Here is a 25,699-nt window from a genome sequence, read left to right as displayed (position 1 = left end):
ACATGGATTGTTTCCAGTACTGGTCGGATCTTTACCACTTACCACTTATATTTTCAGACAATTTGGTGATGGCGGGGTACATCAGGGATAGTCCTTAAGGAGAATACAAGGACCTTGCGTACAGCTTTGTGGTGTTGTGCAAAAGGACAACAGCAGCACATTTAAGGTTTAATCTTTCATCATTATATTTACATATAATTCAACACAAACGGGTAATGTGAGCAAATGCTAAAGTAGGTGCATGCAAAATTCACCAATTCATTTACATTTACATTTACGGTATTTAGCAGAATTCCCCACCCAACACTGGTGGAAAGCAAGGAAAATCTTCATAATAACAGTCAATATTGTCTATGGATTAAAGACTCATTCCCTAGTCTATTTGTTGTAATTCAAGAAAAACAGAGACACATCTACTCCCTGGCTTAAAACACCACAAAATGGAGGTAAAAAAAAAAAAATACAATAGAAACATATGTCTTCAAAATATATGAGGGTGGGTGGAGCTACGCATCATACTGCAGCCAGCAAGCACAGGCACTAAACATGTGGAGGCACCACTTTTGAGACACTTACACTGTCTATGTTTTTCTACAATCCATGTAGGTAGCATTCAGACCTCACCACTCCCATTGATGTGTCCTCTTGAAACTGGACATACAGCCTTTATATACATACACATCATATTATCCATGATTTCACAGAAAATATTCTGATATCCTAAACATGAATTTGGGCTTCATTCAACATCAAATACAACACATTGAGCAATGTACAATTCAGAAAAATTCAAAACTTCCAGTCCTATGACATGATTTAATCACAAACAGCAGATGACATGCCAAGTTGTTAAAGTCCTGTGAAGTTCTCCAGGCAGATAATTCACAGATGCTGTTATCATAACTGGAGAGGTTGGGAAATGTGCTTTCTCCTGGAAAGGTTAAAATGTTTCCTCATCTTGATCCATTGCTGATTTGAGGGATCTCATGGTCTGAGGGCCTGTTGTCATGATGGAGACCATATATGGCCCGACTTATCAATCAACAGATTAAGCATTTACTCTGCAGGTAACCCTACATTAGTTTTTACTTCCCTCGTGTTCCTTAAAACATGGACATGGAAAACTTTTCCCACACTCTGAGCAGTAATACGGTTTCACTCCTGTGTGAATGTGCTGGTATTTTTGGAGATTGCTTTTTTGATTGAAACTCTTTCCACATTCTGATATGGTTTCTTTCCGGTGTGAATACGCTGGTGTGCTTTGAGGGTACAATTATGTCTAAAACTCATCCCACACTCTGAGCAGTGATATGGTTTCTCTCCAGTGTGAATGCGCTGGTGCGTTCGAAGATTGCTTTGTTGATTAAAACTCTTTCCACACTCTGAGCACTGATATGGTTTCTCTCCAGTGTGAATGCGCTGATGTTTTTGGAGAAAACTCTGTACTCTAAAGCTTTTCCCACAGTCTGAGCACTGATACGGTTTCTCTCCAGTTTGAATACGCTGGTGTGTTTGGAGGGTACGACTCTCTCTAAAACACATCCCACACTCTGAGCAGTGATATGGGTTCTCTCCAGTGTGAATGCGTTGGTGTTTTTGGAAATTGCCCTTTTGATTAAAACTCTGTCCACATTCTGAGCAGTGAAACAGTTTTTCTCCAGTGTGAATGTGCTGGTGTGTTTTGAGGGTACCGCTATCTCTAAAACTCTTCCCACACTCTGAGCAGTGATATGGTTTCTCTCCAGTGTGAATACGCTGGTGCATTTGGAGATTGCCTTTTTGATTAAAACTCTTCCCACACTCTGTGCACCGATATGGTTTCTCTCCAGTGTGAATGTACTGGTGCATTTGGAGATTGACTTTTTGATTAAAACTCTTCCCACAATCTGAGCACCGATATGGTTTCTCTCCAGTGTGAATGTGCTGGTGCATTTGGAGATTGACTTTTTGATTAAAACTCTTCCCACACTCTGTGCACTGATATGGTTTCTCTCCAGCATGAATGCGTTGGTGCATTTGGAGGGTACCCCTCGCTCTAAAACTCTTCCCACATTCTGAGCAGTAATAGGGTTTCTCTCCGGTGTGAATACGCTGGTGTACTTGGAAACTATACTTTGTTATAAAACTTTGTCCACACTCTGAACACTGATATGTTTTCTCTCCAGAGTGAACTTGCTGGTGTCGTTGGAGATCATTCTTCATTCTAAAGCTCTTTCCACAGTCTGAGCAGTGATACGGCTTCTCTCCGGTGTGAATGCGCTGGTGTATTTGGAGGCTATATTTTGTTACAAAGCTCTGTCCGCAGTCCGAGCACTGATATGGTTTCTCTCCAGTGTGAATGCTCCTGTGTCTTTGGAGGGAACCACGGGTCCTAAAACACTGTCCACAATCTGAGCAGTGATACGTTTTTTCTCCAGTGTGAATGCGCTGGTGTCTTTGGAGATTGCTTTTTTTATTAAAACTCTTCCCACATGCTGAGCAGTGAAACAGTTTTTCTCCTGCGTAAATGTGCTGCTGTTTTTGTAGGGTAGCACTTTCTCTAAAACTCATCTCACATTCTGTGATCTTATTTTTTTGTTTTTGTTTGTAAGATGTTGTTTGAATACTGGAATCTCTGACTTCAAGATCCTCACATTTGACCTCTTCTGATGTCAGCATTGTGAGAGATCCTTCTTGGTGATGCTTATTATTGTGTTTGTAAATAAATAGGATCTCTGTGGGGAAACCCGAAAGTAGGAGCAATAGAAGACTTCCGGAACTCAATCTACTGTAAAAGAAAAAAACAACATAAAATTCAACATTAAAAAGAAACAAATTGTAGCACACAAAGACACAAAAGAAAGTACTCAAAAGAGAGACAAAGTAGTGTGACCTGTCAGAATAACTATATTACAAAATGAAAACACATTTCCATGATGTTGATGCCTGTGCCTAATGTGAATCACAGAACAACAATCCGGTAAGAACAACCCCTGTCCCCGATGACCCCATGACACAGTCTGTGCATAGCACTGTTGATATTAAAAGTAAATGCACCTACCATTGGTAGCTTATGGAAGTTCAAACACAGTATCAGAATTTCTGCATGCTGCAGTTTAATGTTATGGATAACAAAGGCCAGAAACCACTAGGTCTACCAGACTGTAAGATTAACTAATCTCTAAATGATGACTGTTTCTTTAGCTGTATTTTCAAGCACAATGTTCTAAAGATGTTTTATTTTTTTAAGTATTTAAAACAGACCTAAAGACAGCATACTTGGCCCAGATGCACAGAGACTGCTGTCCAGAATGACAGGCGCAAAACTTTCTTGAAACCAATCAAACACCTTCACTCCACGATTGTTCTGGCTTTACAAGTACTGTCTTTTTAAATTACCAGCATGCACGGTTTGGCATGTCCTGCTCCTGAGTTCTCTCTTCAGTTGGTTCTGTCAGAAAACGTTATGTAAATCTCATCATGTTAGACAAAGTATGTTAAATAATGTCAGGGCCACTGTCAAAGAAGATGTTTACCGTAAAGAGCTCAGCTTGTTTGAGTAATAAGCAGCTGCCATTACTGGATCACAGACAGGAGGGTTCTCCAGACCTGTTGTACACATTAAAAATAAACTGCTCCCACAACTTTTCATGGTCTAATGTACATTATGACAACAAGTCTGGCTAATGTGTTCTACTCACAGATGTTAATGAGGATACTGATATATCGTATTATATTAAAACATGTAATAGATGCTTTAAAGTAACGGCTTCACCTTCTAGGCAGCTTTTAAACAGGGAGCAAGGTCACCTGAAGACAAACTAAAGCTCATCCATTATACTGGTTTACTTTTAGTAACTCAGACAAAATGTTTAAACAAACTGCAGGAGTCTATAACCTAAGGCACAAGAAGCTTACCATTTCTTAATTTAGCAATTAAGCACTGCTCACAACAAAAGGATTTTATTTTTATTAATCATGGTTCTCTGTTTAAACAGTAACAGTCTGTTTTCTGTGTCCCTAAAGAAACTGCTGGTTTGCTGGTTACTGGTTGGGATTGTCTTGGTTGCATTTGATTTTGGTCATGCAGGTCATGCTTGGTCAGATTGATCATGCTTGTAGACCAGCTAAGCCACCAAACTCAAACAAAAGCAGTTCAGAAGCTGAACCAACACAATACAATCAACTTGAACTACAAACTAATCTCAACTAGAAAATCTGAAGCAGGAAAACTCCCCAACAATCACAGACTAACTAACATTAGCCTCCTCAGCTCAGTATGGGTGACAGTTTCTTCTGTTTTAGCTCCATATACCACCTCTTTTACATCTTACTGTTGGGAAAGAGAGCATTTCTCCACCAGTAAACTGTAAACACAGTGTAAACAGAGTGTAAACAGAGTGTAAACACAGTGTAAACAGAGTGTAAACAGTGTAGAAGAGCTGTTTACCTTCAGCAGAGCAGCTCCTGTTCCTCTAGAACACTGCGGACCAGGATCTTCTTCTACTCCGCTTCACTGTCTTTGAAGAACCACAGTTGTAGAACTAGCGCCCCCACCTGGACTTCAGGAGGACGCCATGTGACCACTGCGGCTCAGTAGGTCAGGGTATTCTGGTAAACCCCGACTGAGGCTAGAAGTTGAAGCAACACAATAACACTACTGCTACTACCAAACAATAACATAATAATAAATGAAGTAAAAATGAACCAAAACATAAATAAAATAAAAAATTAAAAGCCATCCATTATAAGCCCCCACAATCTGACCAATATTGGATGATCATTTACAGCCCTGCTGTCCGCACTGTGCTCCATCTCCCCTTTCCTCTCCCCCCTGTACATGGATTGTTTCCAGTACTGGTCGGATCTTTACCACTTACCACTTATATTTTCAGACAATTTGGTGATGGCGGGGTACATCAGGGATAGTCCTTAAGGAGAATACAAGGACCTTGCGTACAGCTTTGTGGTGTTGTGCAAAAGGACAACAGCAGCACATTTAAGGTTTAATCTTTCATCATTATATTTACATATAATTCAGCACAAACGGGTAATGTGAGCAAATGCTAAAGTAGGTGCATGCAAAATTCACCAATTCATTTACATTTACATTTACGGTATTTAGCAGAATTCCCCACCCAACACTGGTGGAAAGCAAGGAAAATCTTCATAATAACAGTCAATATTGTCTATGGATTAAAGACTCATTCCCTAGTCTATTTGTTGTAATTCAAGAAAAACAGAGACACATCTACTCCCTGGCTTAAAACACCACAAAATGGAGGTAAAAAAAAAAAATACAATGGAAACATATGTCTTCAAAATATATGAGGGTGGGTGGAGCTACGCATCATACTGCAGCCAGCAAGCACAGGCACTAAACATGTGGAGGCACCACTTTTGAGACACTGTCTATGCTTTTCTACAATCCATGTGGGTAGCATTCAGACCTCACCACTCCCATTGATGTGTCCTCTTGAAACTGGACATACAGCCTTTATATACATACACATCATATTATCCATGATTTCACAGAAAATATTCTGATATCCTAAACATGAATTTGGGCTTCATTTAACATCAAATACAACACATTGAGCAATGCTCAATACAAAAATACAGAAATTCCAGTACTATGACATGATTTAATCACAAATAGCAGATGACATGCCAAGTTGTTAAAGTCCTGTGAAGTTCTCCAGGCAGATAATTCACAGATGCTGTTTTCATAACTGGAGAAGTTGGGAAATGTGCTTTCTCCTGGAAAGGTTCAAATGTTTCCTCATCTTGATCCATTGCTGATTTGAGGGATCTCATGGTCTGAGGGCCTGTTGTCATGATGGAGACCATATATGGCCCCGACTAATCAATCAACAGGTTAAGCATAGACGGAACATTTACTTTGCAGGTAACCCTACATTAGTTTTTACTTCCCTTGTGTTCCTTAAAATATGGACATGGAAAACTTTTCCCACACTCTGAGCAGTAATACGGTTTCACTCCTGTGTGAATGTGCTGGTATTTTTGGAGATTGCTTTTTTGATTGAAACTCTTTCCACATTCTGATATGGTTTCTTTCCGGTGTGAATACGCTGGTGTGCTTTGAGGGTACCATTTTGTCTAAAACTCATCCCACACTCTGAGCAGTGATATGGTTTCTCTCCAGTGTGAATGCGCTGGTGCGTTAGAAGATTGCTTTGTTGATTAAAACTCTTCCCACACTCTGAGCAGTGATATGGTTTCTCTCCAGTGTGAATGCGCTGATGTTTTTGGAGAAAACTCTGTACTCTAAAGCTTTTCCCACAGTCTGAGCACTGATATGGTTTCTCTCCAGTGTGAATACGCTGGTGTGTTTGGAGGGTACGACTCTCTCTAAAACTCATCCCACACTCTGAGCAGTGATATGGGTTCTCTCCAGTGTGAATGCGTTGGTGTTTTTGGAAATTGCCTTTTTGATTGAAACTCTGTCCACATTCTGAGCAGTGAAACAGTTTTTCTCCAGTGTGAATGCGCTGGTGTGTTTTAAGGGTACCGCTATCTCTAAAACTCTTCCCACACTCTGAGCAGTGATATGGTTTCTCTCCAGTGTGAATACGCTGGTGCATTTGGAGATTGCCTTTTTGATTAAAACTTTTCCCACACTCTGTGCACCGATATGGTTTCTCTCCAGTGTGAATGTGCTGGTGCATTTGGAGATTGACTTTTTGATTAAAACTCTTCCCACACTCTGTGCACTGATATGGTTTCTCTCCAGCATGAATGCGTTGGTGCATTTGGAGGGTACCCCTCGCTCTAAAACTCTTCCCACATTCTGAGCAGTAATAGGGTTTCTCTCCGGTGTGAATACGCTGGTGTACTTGGAAGCTATACTTTGTTATAAAACTTTGTCCACACTCTGAACACTGATATGTTTTCTCTCCAGAGTGAACTCGCTGGTGTCGTTGGAGATCATTCTTCATTCTAAAGCTCTTTCCACAGTCTGAGCAGTGATACGGCTTCTCTCCGGTGTGAATGCGCTGGTGTATTTGGAGGCTATATTTTGTTACAAAGCTCTGTCCGCAGTCCGAGCACTGATATGGTTTCTCTCCAGTGTGAATGCTCCTGTGTCTTTGGAGGGAACCACGGGTCCTAAAACACTGTCCACAATCTGAGCAGTGATACGGTTTCTCTCCAGTGTGAATGCGCTGGTGTCTTTGGAGATTGCTTTTTTGATTAAAACTCTTCCCACATTCTGAGCAGTGAAACAGTTTTTCTCCTGCGTAAATGTGCTGCTGTTTTTGTAGGGTAGCACTTTCTCTAAAACTCATCTCACATTCTGTGATCTTATTTTTTTGTTTTTGTTTGTAAGATGTTGTTTGAATACTGGAATCTTTGACTTCAAGATCCTCACATTTGACCTCTTCTGATGTCAGCATTGTGAGAGATCCTTCTTGGTGATGCTTATTATTGTGTTTGTAAATAAATAGGATCTCTGTGGGGAAACCCGAAAGTAGGAGCAATAGAAGACTTCCGGAACTCAATCTACTGTAAAAGAAAAAAACAACATAAAATTCAACATTAAAAAGAAACAAATTGTAGCACACAAAGACACAAAAGAAAGTACTCAAAAGAGAGACAAAGTAGTGTGACCTGTCAGAATAACTATATTACAAAATGAAAACACATTTCCATGATGTTGATGCCTGTGCCTAATGTGAATCACAGAACAACAATCCGGTAAGAACAACCCCTGTCCCCGATGACCCCATGACACAGTCTGTGCATAGCACTGTTGATATTAAAAGTAAATGCACCTACCATTGGTAGCTTATGGAAGTTCAAACACAGTATCAGAATTTCTGCATGCTGCAGTTTAATGTTATGGATAACAAAGGCCAGAAACCACTAGGTCTACCAGACTGTAAGATTAACTAATCTCTAAATGATGACTGTTTCTTTAGCTGTACTTTCAAGCACAATGTTCTAAAGATGTTTTATTTTTTTAAGTATTTAAAACAGACCTAAAGACAGCATACTTGGCCCAGATGCACAGAGACTGCTGTCCAGAATGACAGGTGCAAAACTTTCTTGAAACCAATCAAACACCTTCACTCCACGATTGTTCTGGCTTTACAAGTACTGTCTTTTTAAATTACCAGCATGCACGGTTTGGCATGTCCTGCTCCTGAGTTCTCTCTTCAGTTGGTTCTGTCAGAAAACGTTATGTAAATCTCATTATGTTAGACAAAGTATGTTAAATAATGTCAGGGCCACTGTCAAAGAAGATGTTTACTGTAAAGAGCTCAGCTTGTTTGAGTAATAAGCAGCTGCCATTACTGGATCACAGACAGGAGGGTTCTCCAGACCTGTTGTACACATTAAAAATAAACTGCTCCCACAACTTTTCATGGTCTAATGTACATTATGACAACAAGTCTGGCTAATGTGTTCTACTCACAGATGTTAATGAGGATACTGATATATCGTATTATAACTAACATTAGCCTCCTCAGCTCAGTATGGGTGACAGTTTCTTCTGTTTTAGCTCCATATACCACCTCTTTTACATCTTACTGTTGGGAAAGAGAGCATTTCTCCACCAGTAAACTGTAAACACAGTGTAAACAGAGTGTAAACAGAGTGTAAACACAGTGTAAACAGAGTGTAAACAGTGTAGAAGAGCTGTTTACCTTCAGCAGAGCAGCTCCTGTTCCTCTAGAAGAACACTGCGGACCAGGATCTTCTTCTACTCCGCTTCACTGTCTTTGAAGAACCACAGTTGTAGAACTAGCGCCCCCACCTGGACTTCAGGAGGAAGCACACTACAGCCATGTGACCACAGACCACACGAACGGTTTCCAGTACTGGTCGGATCTCTATCACTTTAGGACATTTTCTGACAATTTGGTGATGGTAAGGAACTTCAGGGATGGTAATTATGGAGAATACAGGGACAACAGCAGCACATTTTAGTTCATCTATCATCTCTGTTCCATTTCTATTACTATATATATATATATATATATATATATTGGCATACTTACAACAGCTTTCATTCTATTGTTTAAATATTTGGTAATTAGACCTTATTAAACTTTATGTTTTTAAAAATAAGAAAAACATGAATTTTTGTTGCATTTTTAGAAATTATATTCCACAAATGTCCATAGGTATGTTCAAACATGTGAAACATGTTTTCACGAGCTAACCTTTTGAGTTAACCTTATATAAAAGGGCTGTAAAACAAGAAACAATCCAAAATATGATTATATTCACAATGTACAAGATATATGTACATAAGTAAATTCAAACTGGTAATGCGATCAAATGGTGAAGTAAAGTCATGAAAAAAACAGAACACATCTACTCACTGGTTTAAAATGTCACAAAATGACAAAAATCCCAGAACGTACAAGGTTGTAATCAAGACAAAAACAATATTAAACATACAGCGGATGAGCAAGATTAGAGTTTTTTTTCTCACTGTGGGTTCACTAACAGTTTATTCCGAATCAATTAATGTTTCCATCCAATTATAGTTGTTCAGTGATGTTCTGAAGACAGTGAATCACTTAATTCCTAGGTGTAACCCTGCCTTCTTACGATAATGGTAAAATGGGGTAAAAAAGGACCAATATTAGCACAGGGAAAGCTAACCATTGAAATTAGACGCTGGACATGTAAAGACTGTTTAGAGGAAAACAGTAAGATGAAAACACATGTCTTCTAAATATTTGAGGAAGGGTGGATCTAAACATCATACTGCAGCCAGACAGTACAGGCACTAAACAAGTGGAGGCTTCACTTTTGAAACATTACATTGTCCATATTTTTCTACAATCATTGTGGGTAGCATTCAGACCTCACCACTCCCAGTGGCATGTCCTCCTGAAACCAGACATATCCAAGTCCATATATACCATATTATACATAAGGTCACTAAAAATATTCTGATTTGCACTTCATTTAACATCAAATACAACATATTTAGCATTACTCATTATAACATTCAGAAATTACAGTCATACATGATTTAATCACAAACAATAGATGATTTCCCATGTTATGAAAGTCCAGTGAAGTTCTCCAGATAGATAATTCACATATGCTGTTATTATAACTCAAGAAGGTTTCTCTTGGTGCTTTGTCTTGTTTAAAACTCTTCCTTATCTCGTTCCATTGTTGAATTAAGGGCTCTTGTGGGCTGTGGGCCTGTTGTCATGATGGACACCACGTGATGCACTGATGAATCAATCAACAGGTTAGGCATAGATGGAACATGTACTTTGGCTGCAGGTAACCCTACATTAGTTTTTACTTCCCTCTTAACGCATTTGTGTTCCTTAAAATATGAATGTGGAAAACTCTTCCCACATTCTGAGCAGTGATATGGTTTCTCTGTTGTGTGAATGCGCTGGTGTTTATGGAGATTACCTTTATGATTAAAACTCTTCCCACACTCTGAACAGTGATACGGTTTCTCTCCAGTGTGAATGCGCTGGTGTTCTTGGAGATTACCTTTATGATTAAAACGTTTCCCACAGTGAGAGCAGTGATACGGTTTTTCTCTAGTGTGAATGCGCTGGTGTGTTTTGAGGGTACCACTCTCTCTAAAACTCATCCCACACTCTGAGCACTGATAAGGTTTCTCTCCCGTGTGAATGCGCTGGTGTTCTTGGAGATTACCCTTATGATTAAAACTTTTCCCACAGTCTGAACAGTAAAACGGTTTCTCTCCTGTGTGAATGCGCTGGTGTGTTTGGAGACTACTTTGTTGATTGAAACCTTTCCCACAGTCTGAGCAGTGATACGGTTTCTCTCCAGTGTGAATGCTATGGTGTATTTGTAGGCTATACTTTGTTATAAAACTCTGTCCACACTCCAAGCACTGATATGGTTTCTCTCCTGTGTGAATGCGCTGATGCATTTGGAGACTACTCTGTTGATTAAAACTTTTCTCACATTCTGAGCAGTGATATGGCTTCTCTCCAGTGTGAATGCGCTGGTGTTTTTTGAGGGTACCACTCTCTCTAAAAGTCATACCACAGTCTGTGCAGTGATACGGTTTCTCTCCGGTGTGAATGCGCTGGTGTGTTTTCAGGGTACCACTCTTTCTGAAACTCATCCCACACTCTGAGCAGTGATATGGTTTCTCTCCTGTGTGAATGCGCTGGTGTGTTTTGAGGTTAGTACAGTCTCTAAAACTCATCCCACATTCTGAGCAGTGAAATGGTTTTTCTCCGGTGTGAATACGCTGATGTTGTTTGAGATGATGCAGCCCAGGAAAAGCCTTTCCACACACTGAGCAGTAGTGTGTTATTTTATTTTTTTGTTTTTGTCTGTAAGATGTTGTTTGAGTACTGGAACCTCCATCCACAAGATCCTCACTTTTTACCTCTTCTGATTTCAGCATTGTGACAGAAGTTTATTTTGGTGTTTGTAAGTAAATTGGATCTCTGTGGGGAAACTGGAAACTAGGACAAACAGAAGACTTGAGAAGGTTGTTTCATTCTAAAAGAGAAAAAAGTAAAAGTCTATATTAAAATGAAATAAATAGCAAAACCCACAAATATATAAAAAGTACTCAAAAGGGAGACAAAGTAGGGTGTATTGTCTGATAAACTAATTTACAAAGTGGTAACATTTTCTTGAAGGTGATGCCTATACCCAACATGGAACACAGAACAACAATCTGAGGAGAACAACCCCTGTCCCACGATACAGTCTGTGCACAGCACTGTAGATGTCAAACTGCATGCACCTACCATTAGTAGCTTATGGAAGTGCCAATACAGTATCAAACAAGTAAACAGTACCAGAATTTCTACTAGCTGCAGTTTATGTCATGGAAAACAAGGGCAAGCCTCAACTAGGCCTACCAGATTGTAAGATTAACTGTCTCTAAATGATCACTGTTACTAAATATGTAGGTGTATTTTTAATAATAATGTTCTAAAGCACTTTGTGTTGTGTTTGGTTTCAGACCTTTCTGAGTATTTAAAACAGACCTAGAGACACCATACTTGGTTCAGATGCATAGACACTGCATGGCATGGCATGTTCTGCTTCTGAGCTCTCCATACAGTTGGGAAGTGTAATTTGCGTTTTGCGCCATCACTAAAGGACTTGCTTTTCACACATATTTCTTGGTGTGCTGAGAGAGAGATCTGAAGTGAGAGAAGCATATGGACCAAATAATTTTACAATGTTTTTCTAAATATGATTGAGGTTACACCCAGTTACGCAGTTCTGGCAAGTGTTGTCCTACCCACTTCACCAAAGGATCTTAGTGCAGTCACTAGTGTGCTGAACTCAGAGTATCAACAATAGAAATATATTCTACCTATTACAGGTCAGAGGAGAATTTGTAGAGAATTATATTATTCTCAGGGAAAAATGCTACATAGTAATGCTATAAGTAATGTGTTTTTTTTAATAGTTTTTCTCCCTTTAACCAATTAGTTTGTTTTCTGTGTCCCTAAAGAAACGTCTGGTTTGCTGGTAATTGGTTGGGATGGTCTTTGTTGCATTTGATTTTGGTCACGCAGGTCATGCTTGGTCATACTGGTTTTCTAGCTTGGTTTAGATTGATCATGCTTGTAGACCAGCTAAGCCATCAAACTAAAAAAAAAGCAGTTCAAAAGCTGAACCATCACAATACAATCAACTTGAACTACAAACTAATCTCAACTAGAAAATCTGAAGCAGGAAAACTCCCCAACAATCACAGACTAACTAACATTAGCCTCCTCAGCTCAGTATGGGTGACAGTTTCTTCTGTTTTAGCTCCATATACCACCTCTTTTACATCTTACTGTTGGGAAAGAGAGCATTTCTCCACCAGTAAACTGTAAACACAGTGTAAACAGAGTGTAAACAGAGTGTAAACACAGTGTAAACACAGTGTAAACAGAGTGTAAACACAGTGTAAACAGAGTGTAAACAGAGTGTAAACACAGTGTAAACAGAGTGTAAACAGAGTGTAAACAGAGTGTAAACAGTGTAGAAGAGCTGGTTACCTTCAGCAGAGCAGCTCCTGTTCCTCTAGAAGAACACTGCGGACCAGGATCTTCTTCTACTCCGCTTCACTGTCTTTGAAGAACCACAGTTGTAGATTTAGCGCCCCCACCTGGACTTCAGGAGGACCCACACTACAACCAAGTGATCACTGTGGCTCCGTAGGTCGGGGTATTCCGGTAAACCCCGCCTGAGGCTAGAAGTTGAAGCAGCACAATAACACTACTGCTACTACTAAACAATAACATAATAATAAATAAAGCAAAAACGTTTTCTTACAGGTAATTTGCATTTCTAGCAATTACATTTTACATTTTAGTATATTTCTTTAGTTGTATGTGTTTAGTTACATTACCTCCATCTCTTTAGTATTGTTCAAATGGAGATCAAATGTCCATAGGTATGTTCAAACATGTTACGTTTTCATGAGCAAACTTGTTGACATGACTGTATGTTACTGGGCTGTAAAATAACAAACAATCTAAAACAGAATGATACTCACAGTGTACAATATATATGTACATATAAGTAAAATATAACTGGTAATGTGAACAAATGGTGAAGTAAACTCGTGAAAAAACCATTACCAATTCACCACCTAACACTGGTGGAAAGCAGGGGAAAAGCTTCATAGTTACAGTCAATATTGTCTATGGATTAAAGACTCATTTCCTAGTCTATTTGTTGTGATACAACAAAAACAGAACACATCTACTCACTGGTTTAAAACGTCGCAAAATGGAAGAAATTCCAGAACTTACAGGATTGTATAACAAGACAAAAACAATATTAAACATACAGCGTATGAACTTAAAGCGAGATTAGAGGTCATTTCTCACTGTGGGTTCACAAACAGTTTATTCCAAATGGGGACCAACATTTGTACAGGTAAAACTAACAATTGGAATTAGACACTGGAGATGGAAAGTATAATAAGAAAAATAAGATAGAATCACGTCTTTGAAATATACACACGTGGACAAAATTGTTGGTACCCCTCGGTTAATGAAAGAAAAACCCACAATGGTCACAGAAATAACTTCATTCGTCAAAAGTTATAATAAATAAAAAAAATCTATGAAAATTAACAAATGAAAACCCTAGAATTATTTTAAAAAGTAAACTCATTAAACAGGCCTGGACAAAAATTATGGTACCCCTGAAAATAATGTGACCAAAGGGACATGTTACATCAAGGTATGTCCACTAATTAGCATCACATGTGTCTAAAAATCTTGTAATCAGTCAGTGGGCCTATATATAGGGCTACAGGTAGATACTGTGCTGTTTGGTGACATGGTGTGTACCACACTCAACATAGACCAGAGGAAGCAAAGGAAAGACTTGTCTCAGGAGATTAGAAAGAAAATTATAGAGAAGCATGTTAAAGGTAAAGGTTTATAAAACCATCTCCAAGCAGCTTGATGTTCCTGTGACTACAGTTGCACATATCATTCAGAAATTTAAGATCCATGGGACTGGACCCAACCTCCCTGGACATGGCCGCAGGAGGAAAATTGATGACCAATCAAAGACACAGATAATATGAATGGTAACAAAAGTCCAGAAAAACTTCTAAAGAGATTAAAGGTGAACTTCAGTGTCAGATCGCACCATCCGTCGTTGTTTGAGTCAAAATGGACTTCATGGGAGACGACCAAGGAGGACACCATTGTTGAAAACAAATCATAAAAAGCCAGACTGGAATTTGCCAAACTACATGTTGACAAGCCCCAGAGCTTCTGGGAGAATGTCCTATGGACAGATGAGACAAAAAATTAACTTTTTGCATAGGCACATAAGCTCAGTGTTCACAGACGGAAAAATGAAGCATATCAAGAAAAGAACACTGTCCCTACTGTGAAACATGGAGGCTCTGTTTTGTTCTGGGGCTGCTTTGCTGCATCTGGCACAGGGTGACTTGAATCTGTGCAGGGTACAATGAAATCTCAAGACTATCAAGGGATTCTAGAGAGACATGTGCTGCCCAGTGTCAGAAAGCTTGGTCTCAGTCACAGGTCATGGGTCTTGCAACAGGATAATGACCCAAAACACACAGCTAAAAACACCCAAGAATAGCGAAGAGAAAAACATTGAACTACTCTGGAATGGCCTTCTATAAGCCCTGACCTAAATCCTATTGAGCATCTTTGAAAGGAGCTGAAACATGCCATTGAAGGCACCCTTCAAACCTTAAGACAACTAGAGCAATTAAAACTTTTCCTTATCCTGTTTTATTAAGGGTTGGGCCAGTTTTCATGATGGAGACCACGTGAGGCCCTAATGAATCAATCAGCAGGTTAGGCATAGACAGAACATTTACTCTGCAGGTAACCCTACTTTAGTTTTTACTTCCCTCTTAATGCATTTGTGTTCCTTAAAATATGGACGTCGAAAACTCTTCCCACACTCTGAGCAGTGATATGGTTTCTCTCCAGTGTGAATGCGCTGGTGTTCTTGGAGATTACCCTTATGATTAAAACTCCTCCCACAGTCTGAGCAGTGATATGGTTTCTCTCCAGTGTGAATGCGCTGGTGTTTCTGGAGATTACCCTTATGATTAAAACTCTTCCCACACTCTGAACACTGATACGGTTTCTCTCCTGTGTGAATGCGCTGATGTCTTTGAAGATCACCCAGGTGATTAAAACTCTTCCTACACTCTGAGCAGTGATAGGGTTTCTCTCCGGTGTGAATGCGCTGGTGTATTTGGAGGCTATACTTTGTTATAAAACTCTGTCCACACTCCGAGCACTGATAGGGTTTCTCTCCAGTGTGAATTCGCTGGTGTGTTTGGAGATTACTTTGTTGATTAAAACTTTTCCCACAGTCTGAGCAGTAATATGGTTTCTCTCCAGTGTGAATACGCTGGTGTTTTTGGAGGGTACCACTCTCTCTAAAACTCTGTCCACATTCTGAACAGTAATAAGGTTTCTCTCCGGTGTGAATGCGCTGGTGTGTTTGGAGATGAGTCTGCACTCTAAAGCTCATCCCACACTCTGTGCAGTGAAACGGTTTCTCTCCTGTGTGAACACGCTGGTGTTTTTGGAGAACGCTCTGTACTCTAAAACTCTTCCCACACTCTGAGCACTGATACGGTTTTTCTCCTGTGTGAATGCGCTGGTGTCTTTGGAGATTGCCTTTTTGATTAAAACTCTTCCCACATTCTGAACAGTGATATGGTTTCTCGCCGGTGTGAATACGCTGGTGTTGCTTGAGATGGTGTGGTCCAGAAAAACAATTTCCACACTCTGAGCAGTGGTGCATCTTCACTTTAAATTTATTCTTTTGTGTTTGTTCAAAAGATGTGTTGCTGTGAAGAGTAGCAGAGTTTTTTTTTTTAGTACTGGAACATCCGACCAGTAAATCCTCACATTGTCTCACTTCTGATTCATGCATTGTGAGAGATCCCTTCTGGTGGTGTCTGTAAATGTAAATTGGACAGGAAGGCTTGAAAAGGTCATTCCATTCTGGGGGAGAAAAAAAAGGAAAATAGTAACCAACACAAAGTTATGTCTGAAAATAAAGTACTGAAATTAAAGGAAAAAAAAGATTGTGTGGGCTGTCATGTTAACAAGGCATGGTTAAAATACATTTTAACCACACTGTATTAACTTCTTACTTTAAATTATAATTTTTCTTCAATAATTTTCATGCATCCCTGAATCAGTATACTAAACATCCTAATCAGGACAGGGCATTTATGCCCTAACTGTAAACAAACTGACTACACATTTCCATGATGATGATGCCTATGCCCAATTTAAAACGCAGGACAACAGAGAGGAGAACAACTCCTGTCCACACTGTTCCAAAACTCAGCCTGGCTTGGTTATGCTGCAGATCAATAAAAAGTCAGTTTATCAAAACTCCTATATTCCATAAAAAACAGTTCAATCCCAAAGGGAGTTACAATTGGCAAGTTTCCTGTATTTCCTGACTGTGAGACTGAGTCATGTTGAGAAACAAATGCTTTTAAAAGTGTTTATAGAGTGTTTGTTAGCAACAGTAGCCTAGCAACTCCTGTTCTAACCTAAAGCACAGGTCAGAGACCAAGCAACAGTTCTCCAACAGTTCCCAAGTTGCCAAACAAGTTGTAATAATGTTAGTGCTTTGTTAAACTTACAATTATGAGTGTTCATTTAGCACTCTAGCCTAGCAACTCCTGTGTTAAAAGAGCACAGGTCATATACCCAGCAACCCTGGATCAACTGCATCTAGGGTCAGTGATTAATCATGTTTATTTGCTTTTTAACTTAACTACTCCTTCAACCAGCATCCCACACACCCACCCACCCACCCACCTCCACTCTTAAACTGCACCTAGTGACCTTTTGGGTTCTATTGGTGTAAAATAAAAACACTGCAGCTCCGGTGTGAGAAGTAGGAGCTGAAACAACACAACAAAATCAACCTAAATTAAGATCTAGACACAAATATGAAAACATTATCTCAGTCTGGGCAAATGCTGCTTCCGCATTGGTTCACATATTTCACATGTTTTACGTCTTACTGTTACAAAAAAAGAGAACGTTTTACCGCCTGTTTCTTTGTAAGATTTGGTTGTAAACAGCGTGTAGAAAGTTATTTACCTTCAGCAGCGCAGCTTCCCTAAGAACACTGCGGACTTCTTCTCTGCTTCATTGTTTTTGGAGAACCGCAGTTGTAGAGCTAGCGCCCCCACTTGGACTGCAGAAGGATTCACTTTGTCTCAGGGGGCTTCTAATCCCATTGTAATTAGTTTATTAACTAATTTTAATAGTTATCATATTTAGATACCCCCAAGCTACACACATAAATTAGTTCAATACAGAGTAAACTGAAAAAGTAGTTATTCAGTTATTAATTACGTAAAATAAAATATAAATAAATTGTAACCTAAAATCCCAGTTTGCTACTGCTGGCAGCCAAACTGATGAAATTACCAGCTTAATGGATTTTCACATTCACATTCAGGCTGAACTGACTATTTCATTTGCAGCAAATGACTTGGAAAAAGGTTTTAAAAATTAAAACTTAATTTATAATTGTAAAAACTAACTTTAACTCCATATGCTGTGGTGAAATATTAAAATCATAACATTTAGTATTATTTAATTACAATGGCATCATTGACATAATTTGTCATGTACATAAAGTAACAAAAGCTCAGACTGAAAGCATTCACACCATACAAAAAAAAACATTTGTCCAACTTATTGGCATTTATATTTTCTTTTATAGACCTAGGGAATGTGTGAAACAACAAAACAGTTACTTTTGTTGCAGAAAACATTTTTTATGGTAAACCCCACAGATATTTTATGTCTTATATTCTATATAATCTGTAATATTTACACACACAATATATATATATATATATATATATATATATATATATATATATATATATATATATTCGATGTGGCATTGTTTCCACAAGCTTCTGCAATGTCGCAACATTTAGTTCTGTCCAAAGTTGCACTCATTTTTCAAAACAAGATCTTGTATTGATGATGGGAGATTTGGACCACTGCACATCCCAAAGATTCTCAATGGGGTTCAGGTCTGGACTCTGTGGTGGCCAATCCATGTGTGAAAATGATGTCTCATGATGGGTGCATGACTTTAACCGCCTCTCTTCTTTCCCTGAAGAGCCCATCACTCTGGAGCTGGGTAAATCTGGACTCATGAGACACATGACCTTCTTACTTTGCTCCAGATTCCAATCCTTATGCTCTCTAGCAAACTGAAGCCATGTTTGCCAGTTAGCCTCACTGACAAGTGGTTTTCTTTAGGCTACACAGCTGTTTAGTTCCAATCCCTTGTGTTCTCTTCGCATTGTGTGTGGAAATGCTCTTACTTTCACTATTAAACATATCCCTGAGTTCTACTGCCGTTTGTCTACGATTTGATAACGTTTAAGTGATTGACGATCACGATCATTCACAGTTTTTTTCCAACCACATTCCTTCCTCAAAGATGATGTTTCCCCAATGTCCTTCCACTTTTAAATGACGTGTTGGGTAGTTTCAGCAATCTACTTAGATGTTTTCTCTGCATGCCAATAATTTGACCTTTCTGAAACAGATTAATTCCAGGTCCACAGGATGTTTCTCAACATGGTTGCTCAACAAATGAGAAGCTACTTACATCATCAGTTAGGTCGAAATAACTTCTTGCCAGCTGAAACATAATCACCAATGCAGTAATTAACCAATGGGATGCTCTTACCTATTTTCTTATTTCCTTAGTTCCAGGTGGTGACCTTTTTTTGGCCAGGCAGTGTATATATATTTTCAATATTCTACTTCTTTATATTGTTCAATTTGTGATTTTTTAATTAAAAAAAATATTAAATTGAGGTTTTTATCCATTCTGCCATTTTATCTTACTTTTCAATGTCACTATGTGACACTATTTATTAGGTATGCTGTGCTGATATTGAGTAGCACCACAGAAAGCTCCATGCTCAGTCAGGGCAGAGGCCTGTGAGGCTTCAAAATGGTATGGAACCAAAGATTGATCCCTGCAGCACATCGTAAATACAGAGGAAAGAGTTTTAGCATTAGCTTAACTGTCTTTATTGTCTACTTTACTATGACTGTGGCATTCAAATGATGACTTACTGGTATTACCAGCCCAAAGCGTGCTAAAAAAAAAAAACATTCCCCTCAGCATTACACTACCTCCACAAACCTGGACTGCTGATACAAGACAGGCTGGGTCCATGTATTCATGGTGTTGGTCCTGAACTGAACTGTGTGCATCATCAGAAATACAGATTCATCAGACTTTATCAGACAGCTTCAGCTTCCTGTTCTTGGCCAACAGAAATGGAACCCAATGTTGAACATTGTCTGCCTCAAGGTTGGATGTATTGTGTATTCTAAGATGCTTTTCTGCACAGGTTATCTGAGGTATCATAGTGCTTCTGTTAGCTCCAACCAGTCTGAACACTCTCCGTTGACCTCTCATCAACAGTATGATTATGTATACAATAAATTCTCAATGCCTGAATACATAAACAATACATAGTCTGAATTACTTTAAAATAGACCATTAAAATGTGCATTTTCCACCTTCCTACCTTTTAAAAGATACTGAATTTACCCTAACCTCATTTCACATTTGTACAAAAAACATAAAATGACCATTTAAAAGGCTTTATATTCTTTACAACTTTATTACTAATAAAAGAAAAAAGTAATTTACAAAGTTTTAAAAAATATATACATTGGAATATATACATTGGAAGACCCTCTATGCCTGTTGTGCTGCCAGTCAAATCGATTGATTTTACAATTTGCACTTTAACTTCTACAGTCCTTACCTGTTTCCAGTAAGTTCACACTCTACTTTTCTAATAACATGACCTCCAAAAAAAGCATTACCAGTATCGCTCTACCAGGGAGGGTGGGCTAGCTGATCTAGTAGAATTGGCAGTTAGCCATTTTAATGAATGTGTAGGTTGTCCTGATTAGATGAACAAGTGTTATGAGCCATTTGATTTCAACCAGCTGTAAATGTGTACAACAGGTCCTCAAAAGATAATCATTGACATTACTATTACATGATGGTATATTTTTTCAACATAATATTCAATTTTTTATATAAATTGCATTGTTCACATTATTTTTTTAAGCCTAATAATTAGAATCAGAATCAGAATCAGAATCTCTTTATTTCACCAAGTATGTTACACATACAAGGAATTTGTCTTGGTGAGAGCAACACGTATGACAAGTAACAAAAAAACACAGAACACAGTCTTAAACTAAAGGAAAATGACACTAAACAATAAATAGGGTAGGGGATAAGTAAAAAGTACTAAAGGTAATAAAGAGCTGAAAATATATTTACAGAAAAGAACATCTGTACAGGTGTGCAAATAGTCATAGTGCAAATAGGCAGAGTGCAAAATAGCTGTTCAGTCCGGTTTGGTACAGTTCAGTTGTAAGTTTAGAGGTTTACAGTGGGAGGTGACCACTGTGATTGAGGAGCGCTACAGCTCTGGGGAAGAAGCTGTTAGCATGGCGTGTTGTGCTGGTTTTGACGGACCGCAGTCTTCTACCAGAGGGGAGTGTCTGGAAGAGGAGGTGTCCAGGATGTGAGGGGTCAGATGTAATCTTGCCAGCCCACTTCCTCACACTTCATGTGTTAAATTTGCACCTCCTTAATGCATTTGTGTGTCTTAAAATTCCACTGTCGGTAATTTCTACCACATTCTGAGCAGTAATATGGTTTCTCTCCTGTGTGAATGCACTGGTGTATTTTAAGAGTACTGTGCTGAAAACTCTTCCCACACTGTAAGCAGTAATACGGTTTTCTCCTGTATGAATTTGATGATGTGTTTGAGGCTACAACTCAACTACTAAAATTCATCCCACCATCTGAGCAGTGATACGGTTTCTCTTCAGTGTGAATGCGCTGGTGAATTCTTAGGTTGCCACTTTCTCTAAAACTCATCCCACACTATGAGCGGTATCTCTCCAGTGTGAATGTGCTAATGTTTTTGGGAAGTACTGTCTTCACTAAAACTCTTCCCACACTCTTTGCAGTGATATGGTTTCTCTCTTGTGTGAATGCGTTGATCTGCAGCAGCATTGACTGATTTGAAAATCCTCTCAATTTTAGGTAAGAAAGCACTGCAGTGGTTAGAGGAAGTGTTTTCTCTGATTTAGTAGTAGTAAGAACTACCACTTTATGCCAAAAAGATTTACTACCGTGGGAAAAAAATTGAATATTCGCACACACCTACCAACGCGATTGGGAATTTCCCTACGTGACGTCACGTGTGACAATTCCCGCGTGACGTCACGTAGGGAAATTCCCAATCGCGTTGGTAGGTGTGTGCGAATATTCAATTTTTTCCCACGTGATGTCAAACCCCACGTGACAGCACATTCCCATTCTGCATCCCTGTATAAAACTCTAATGAAAGCCTGATGTTGGTAAAAAAAAAAAATGCTGCGGCTACTGTTACCGCTTTGTTTTTCTGCACGTTGTCAAAAAAAAGCATTTTATTATTCCAAATCCATATCTATCATGTTTTTGACGTAAATTTGTTTAACTACATTGATTAATCATATATAGCATGTTTTGTATTATTAATACAACGTATTATTAGGTATGGTGTTTAGCATATTTAACAAAAAAGAATCCATGTTATATACGTATTTATTTATTTATTTTTTACTTATTTTACTTTTTACTTACTCCTGAGAGAATATTTTAGTCCCATCGAGGCATTTTTGGCGGTAAAAACGGGACTGAAAGGCATAGCGGGGGCAGAAAACGTCATCCATCGTCAAATTTAAGATTCTACGTCAAAGTGATGAAAATGAAAAGGATTACGAGTGTAAGACCCGAATCCTAAAGCTATAAATTTAGACACTTGTCCCATAAATAAATGATCTTGACTGGATCCGCGGTGACCGGCGTGTGCACCGATCAGTTTAACGGCCACACGTTTCAGCGGATACTTGGCGTGTGAACTCATCAGTGCGGAGGCAGGAGCTGATTCTACCTCTTATTCGTAGAAGGTCCAAAGGCCAGCGCATCCGTCCCTTTGCTTAGAGCGTCTGCTTTGTAACGAGACACTCTGTTTTTATGGGGGTTAGACACGCATGTCCTATCACGTCCATTCACAAACACCGGTTCCATGGATTTCTTCTAAGCAGGTTCGGGAGACTGGATCGACCGTTAAACTGATCGGTGCACACGCCGGTAACCGCGGATCAGGTCAAAATCATTTGTTTCTGGGACAAGTGTCTAAATGTATAGCTTTGGGATTCGGCCTAAATCGGGCCTTACACTCGCAACCCTTTTCATTTTCATCACTTAAATTTGACGGTGGATGGCGTTTCCAACCCAGCTACGCCATTCCGTCCCGTTTTTAACCGCCAAAAATGCCTCGACCGGAATAAAATATTCTCTCAGGAGTAAATAAAAAGTAAAATAAGTAAAACAAAAACAAATACGTATATAATATGGATTCTTTAAAAATGCTAAATACCATACTTAATAATACGCTGTATTACTAATACAAAACATGAAAACATGAAAGCCAGCACAGAGACTACTTGTAGCTCTATAAATAGGCCCATTGACTGATTACAAGTTGTAGACACCTGTGATGCTAATTAGTGGACACACCTTGATTTAACATGTCCCCATGTCCCTTTGGTCACATTATTTTCAGGGGTACCATAATTTTTGTCCAGGCCTGTTATGAGTTTACATTTTTAAAATAATTCTGTTGAAGCATGGTTCAAAATGAATGTCGGATTTTCATTTGTTAATTTTCGTAGAATTTCTATTTATTATTACTTTTGTGAGATTCAAGTTATTTCTGTGACCATTGTGGGTTTGAAAAACATGAAAACGAGTTGATGAACATGTTTATTAAAGGAAATGACAGCGTGCAGAAAAACAAAGCGGTAACAGTAGCAGCAGCATTTTTTATTTTTCACCAACATCAGGCTTCATTAGAATGTTATACAGGGATGCAGCAGCCTCTTCACACTGATCACTAAACTCCTCGGTGGAGTGGAAATAACGAATCAACGCCTCAAAAGGGATTTTTTGGAAAGATAGTCAGACGAAGATTCTTCAGACATCAAATCGTCTCGCAGCTGGTCGTAAAACTTTTTCAGGATACTCATTACAAATCCAAAGCTTTGACATTTCTGTCATTTTATCATTTCTTGGTTCCCCGTTTCACTCTCCAGACATGTTTTAGAAACTTTCTTTTTCTTCTTCTTCTTCACGTCGACCTCCTCACCCTTCACCTCATCATCATCAACAACCTCCGATTCTTTAACATTTTCTACATTCTCAGATCCTAGAAGCTGATTAATGTAAAACAAACAAACACAAAACTTTTACTTACCGGTCAAAAAGTGACGGGTCGTTTTATAGATGTCTAAAAGTTCAGATTCCAGCAGCGAACCTTCAATGATCTCCTCAGTCTCATTTTCGAGTGGAGCGGAAAAGTGAATCATTGCTCCTCGTCATTTTCACACAGGCTTTCTTGATGTAGGACCTCAGCCGTTCGCACCTCCAGCTGAACTCTGTAGGCGTTGCTGTGCTCCGTATAGCCTGAGATGATCAGAGTTATGCGTCGTTGTTGAAAGGCGGATCTCACCTTAACGCTCATCAGCCCTCCTTTCCTTACAGACACAGAGAAGCCCGAATCGTGGACGGTGGGTCTCGTGTTTCGTGTCTGAACCAGCGTAGCATGTAGAGCTGTCTCTCAGTCAGCGTCACATTGGCCAGGTTACAGTTCCTTTCCTTCCCAGAAAAGATGTCCTTGCGAAATACAACGTAACGTTCCCCGTTGTTGTCCATTTTTCCTCAAAGTCTTTAATCTGACGTCGATTGAACAATCTATCGGAGTACCGGAAATCAAAGTCCCCAGCGTGACGTTTTGTTTCGCATAATCCTCTTTATCATGTTTATCCCCCGGAGGTTTTTCCCTCGACATTTGTAGACACGATTTTCCTCTCTGATAACGGCCGCCCAGTATTCCGGAGGAACGTTGCAGTCTTCGAAAATATTTTGAGCTGTTGCAATATCTTCGGGCGAAAGCCTGAGATCATCTACGACCATTTGCTCCCGCAACGTTTTAGGCCACAGGGAAACGGGTGCGTTGTACAAATGCAGGTTTATCCGAACGCATGCTTCGTACGTGTGGTTGGTGTGGCGCAACAGATAACACCACCACCTACCATTGTGTTACAACAACACCATGTGGGAGACCAGGGTTCGATTCCTGGTCTGGGTGACTGTGCTGTGCTACACCAATAAGAGTCCTTGGGCAAGACTCCTAACACTACACTGGCCCACATCTGTAATACGGGTTACCTTGTAAGTCGCTCTGGATAAGAGTGTCTGCTAAATGCCATAAATGTAAATGTATGTTTCCTTGGTGAAAGTAGTTGACCTCCTTCAAGATCGACCTCTTTGGGAAGTTAGCTGGAATCCAAGTTTTTTTTTTTTTTAAGTGTGTGTGGGTGCCGCTCTTTCGCTGGCGATGTGCAGAAGACCTATGGTCAGAGGTTTTTTTTAAACAATTCTATCCCAATACTTTTTTAACGTCACCCCCGACAATTTACGGTTATGTTTTTGTCACGTTTTACAGAAAGGGACAACCGTTTGATGAAAACGTACGCCTTACTTTCCTCAAACCCAAACGTCAAACCATAAAAAATTACGACTTTGCTTCTCTCTGGCTAAGAGTCTTTGGTGCAGCTGTCACGCGCGCGCGCACACACACACGCCCTGGAAAACTGTGGGTAAATTTAATTAAAAAATTCCAAAGCTCCTACAGTGGCGTCATGTGTGACCGAGAGCAACAGCTGGTTTATGGAAATCTATACCGTATTATGTTTCTTGCAAACGTCAAAGCATAAAAATGTATGATCTTGTTTTTTGACTACACTGTGGGTCTTCAGTACAGCTGTCGCGTGAGAAATACCTAACATGAGAAAAAAAAAGCTAAAGTAGGATAGGAATCCGCCATATGCTGCCTGGGGAACTCACAGAATCTAGGGGAACGGACAGAATCTAGTCTCAGCCGGTGGTGTATATTTTTATGTTGTCTGTATATTCCTTTAAAAGGGTTACATTTGTTAATGTGGGCTTAATAAAGAATTATCTTAATGTTCACACACTCCTACATAACCCTAGGGTAGGAATAAAGGGGGGAAACTTTTTTTCTTTCACGCTTCTTCCGTGGGGG

At 39.3% G+C, this 25,699-nt stretch overlaps 2 protein-coding genes across 2 annotated transcripts in view; both read right to left on the bottom strand.

The window, feature by feature from the left end:
• Positions 1-160: 160 nt before the first annotated feature.
• LOC140549579 (uncharacterized) lies at positions 161-13,768 on the bottom strand. Its single transcript, XM_072673331.1, is given in 6 exon segments — positions 161-1,224; positions 1,227-2,474; positions 6,116-6,427; positions 6,512-7,240; positions 10,318-11,469; positions 12,978-13,768. Coding segments are annotated over 5 exon segments (3,489 nt in total). The 5' UTR covers positions 11,372-11,469; positions 12,978-13,768; the 3' UTR covers positions 161-1,078.
• A 38-nt stretch (positions 13,769-13,806) lies between these two features.
• LOC140549750 (uncharacterized) overlaps positions 13,807-25,699 on the bottom strand; it is a 34,073-nt gene continuing 22,180 nt past the window's right edge. Inside the window, exons 6-7 of the mRNA XM_072673496.1 lie at positions 23,849-23,962; positions 13,807-16,445 (exon numbers count right to left, since the gene is read on the bottom strand). Coding sequence (XP_072529597.1) covers positions 15,295-16,445; positions 23,849-23,962 — 1,265 coding nt within the window. The 3' untranslated portion in view covers positions 13,807-15,294. The remainder of the gene's footprint in view (positions 16,446-23,848; positions 23,963-25,699) is intronic.

The sequence above is a fragment of the Salminus brasiliensis genome, chromosome 2, assembly GCF_030463535.1.
Source record: "Salminus brasiliensis chromosome 2, fSalBra1.hap2, whole genome shotgun sequence".
Lineage (NCBI taxonomy): Eukaryota > Metazoa > Chordata > Actinopteri > Characiformes > Bryconidae > Salminus > Salminus brasiliensis.
The sequence above is the reverse complement of the archived record's forward strand: the minus strand, read 5'-3'. Positions and strand labels throughout refer to the sequence as shown.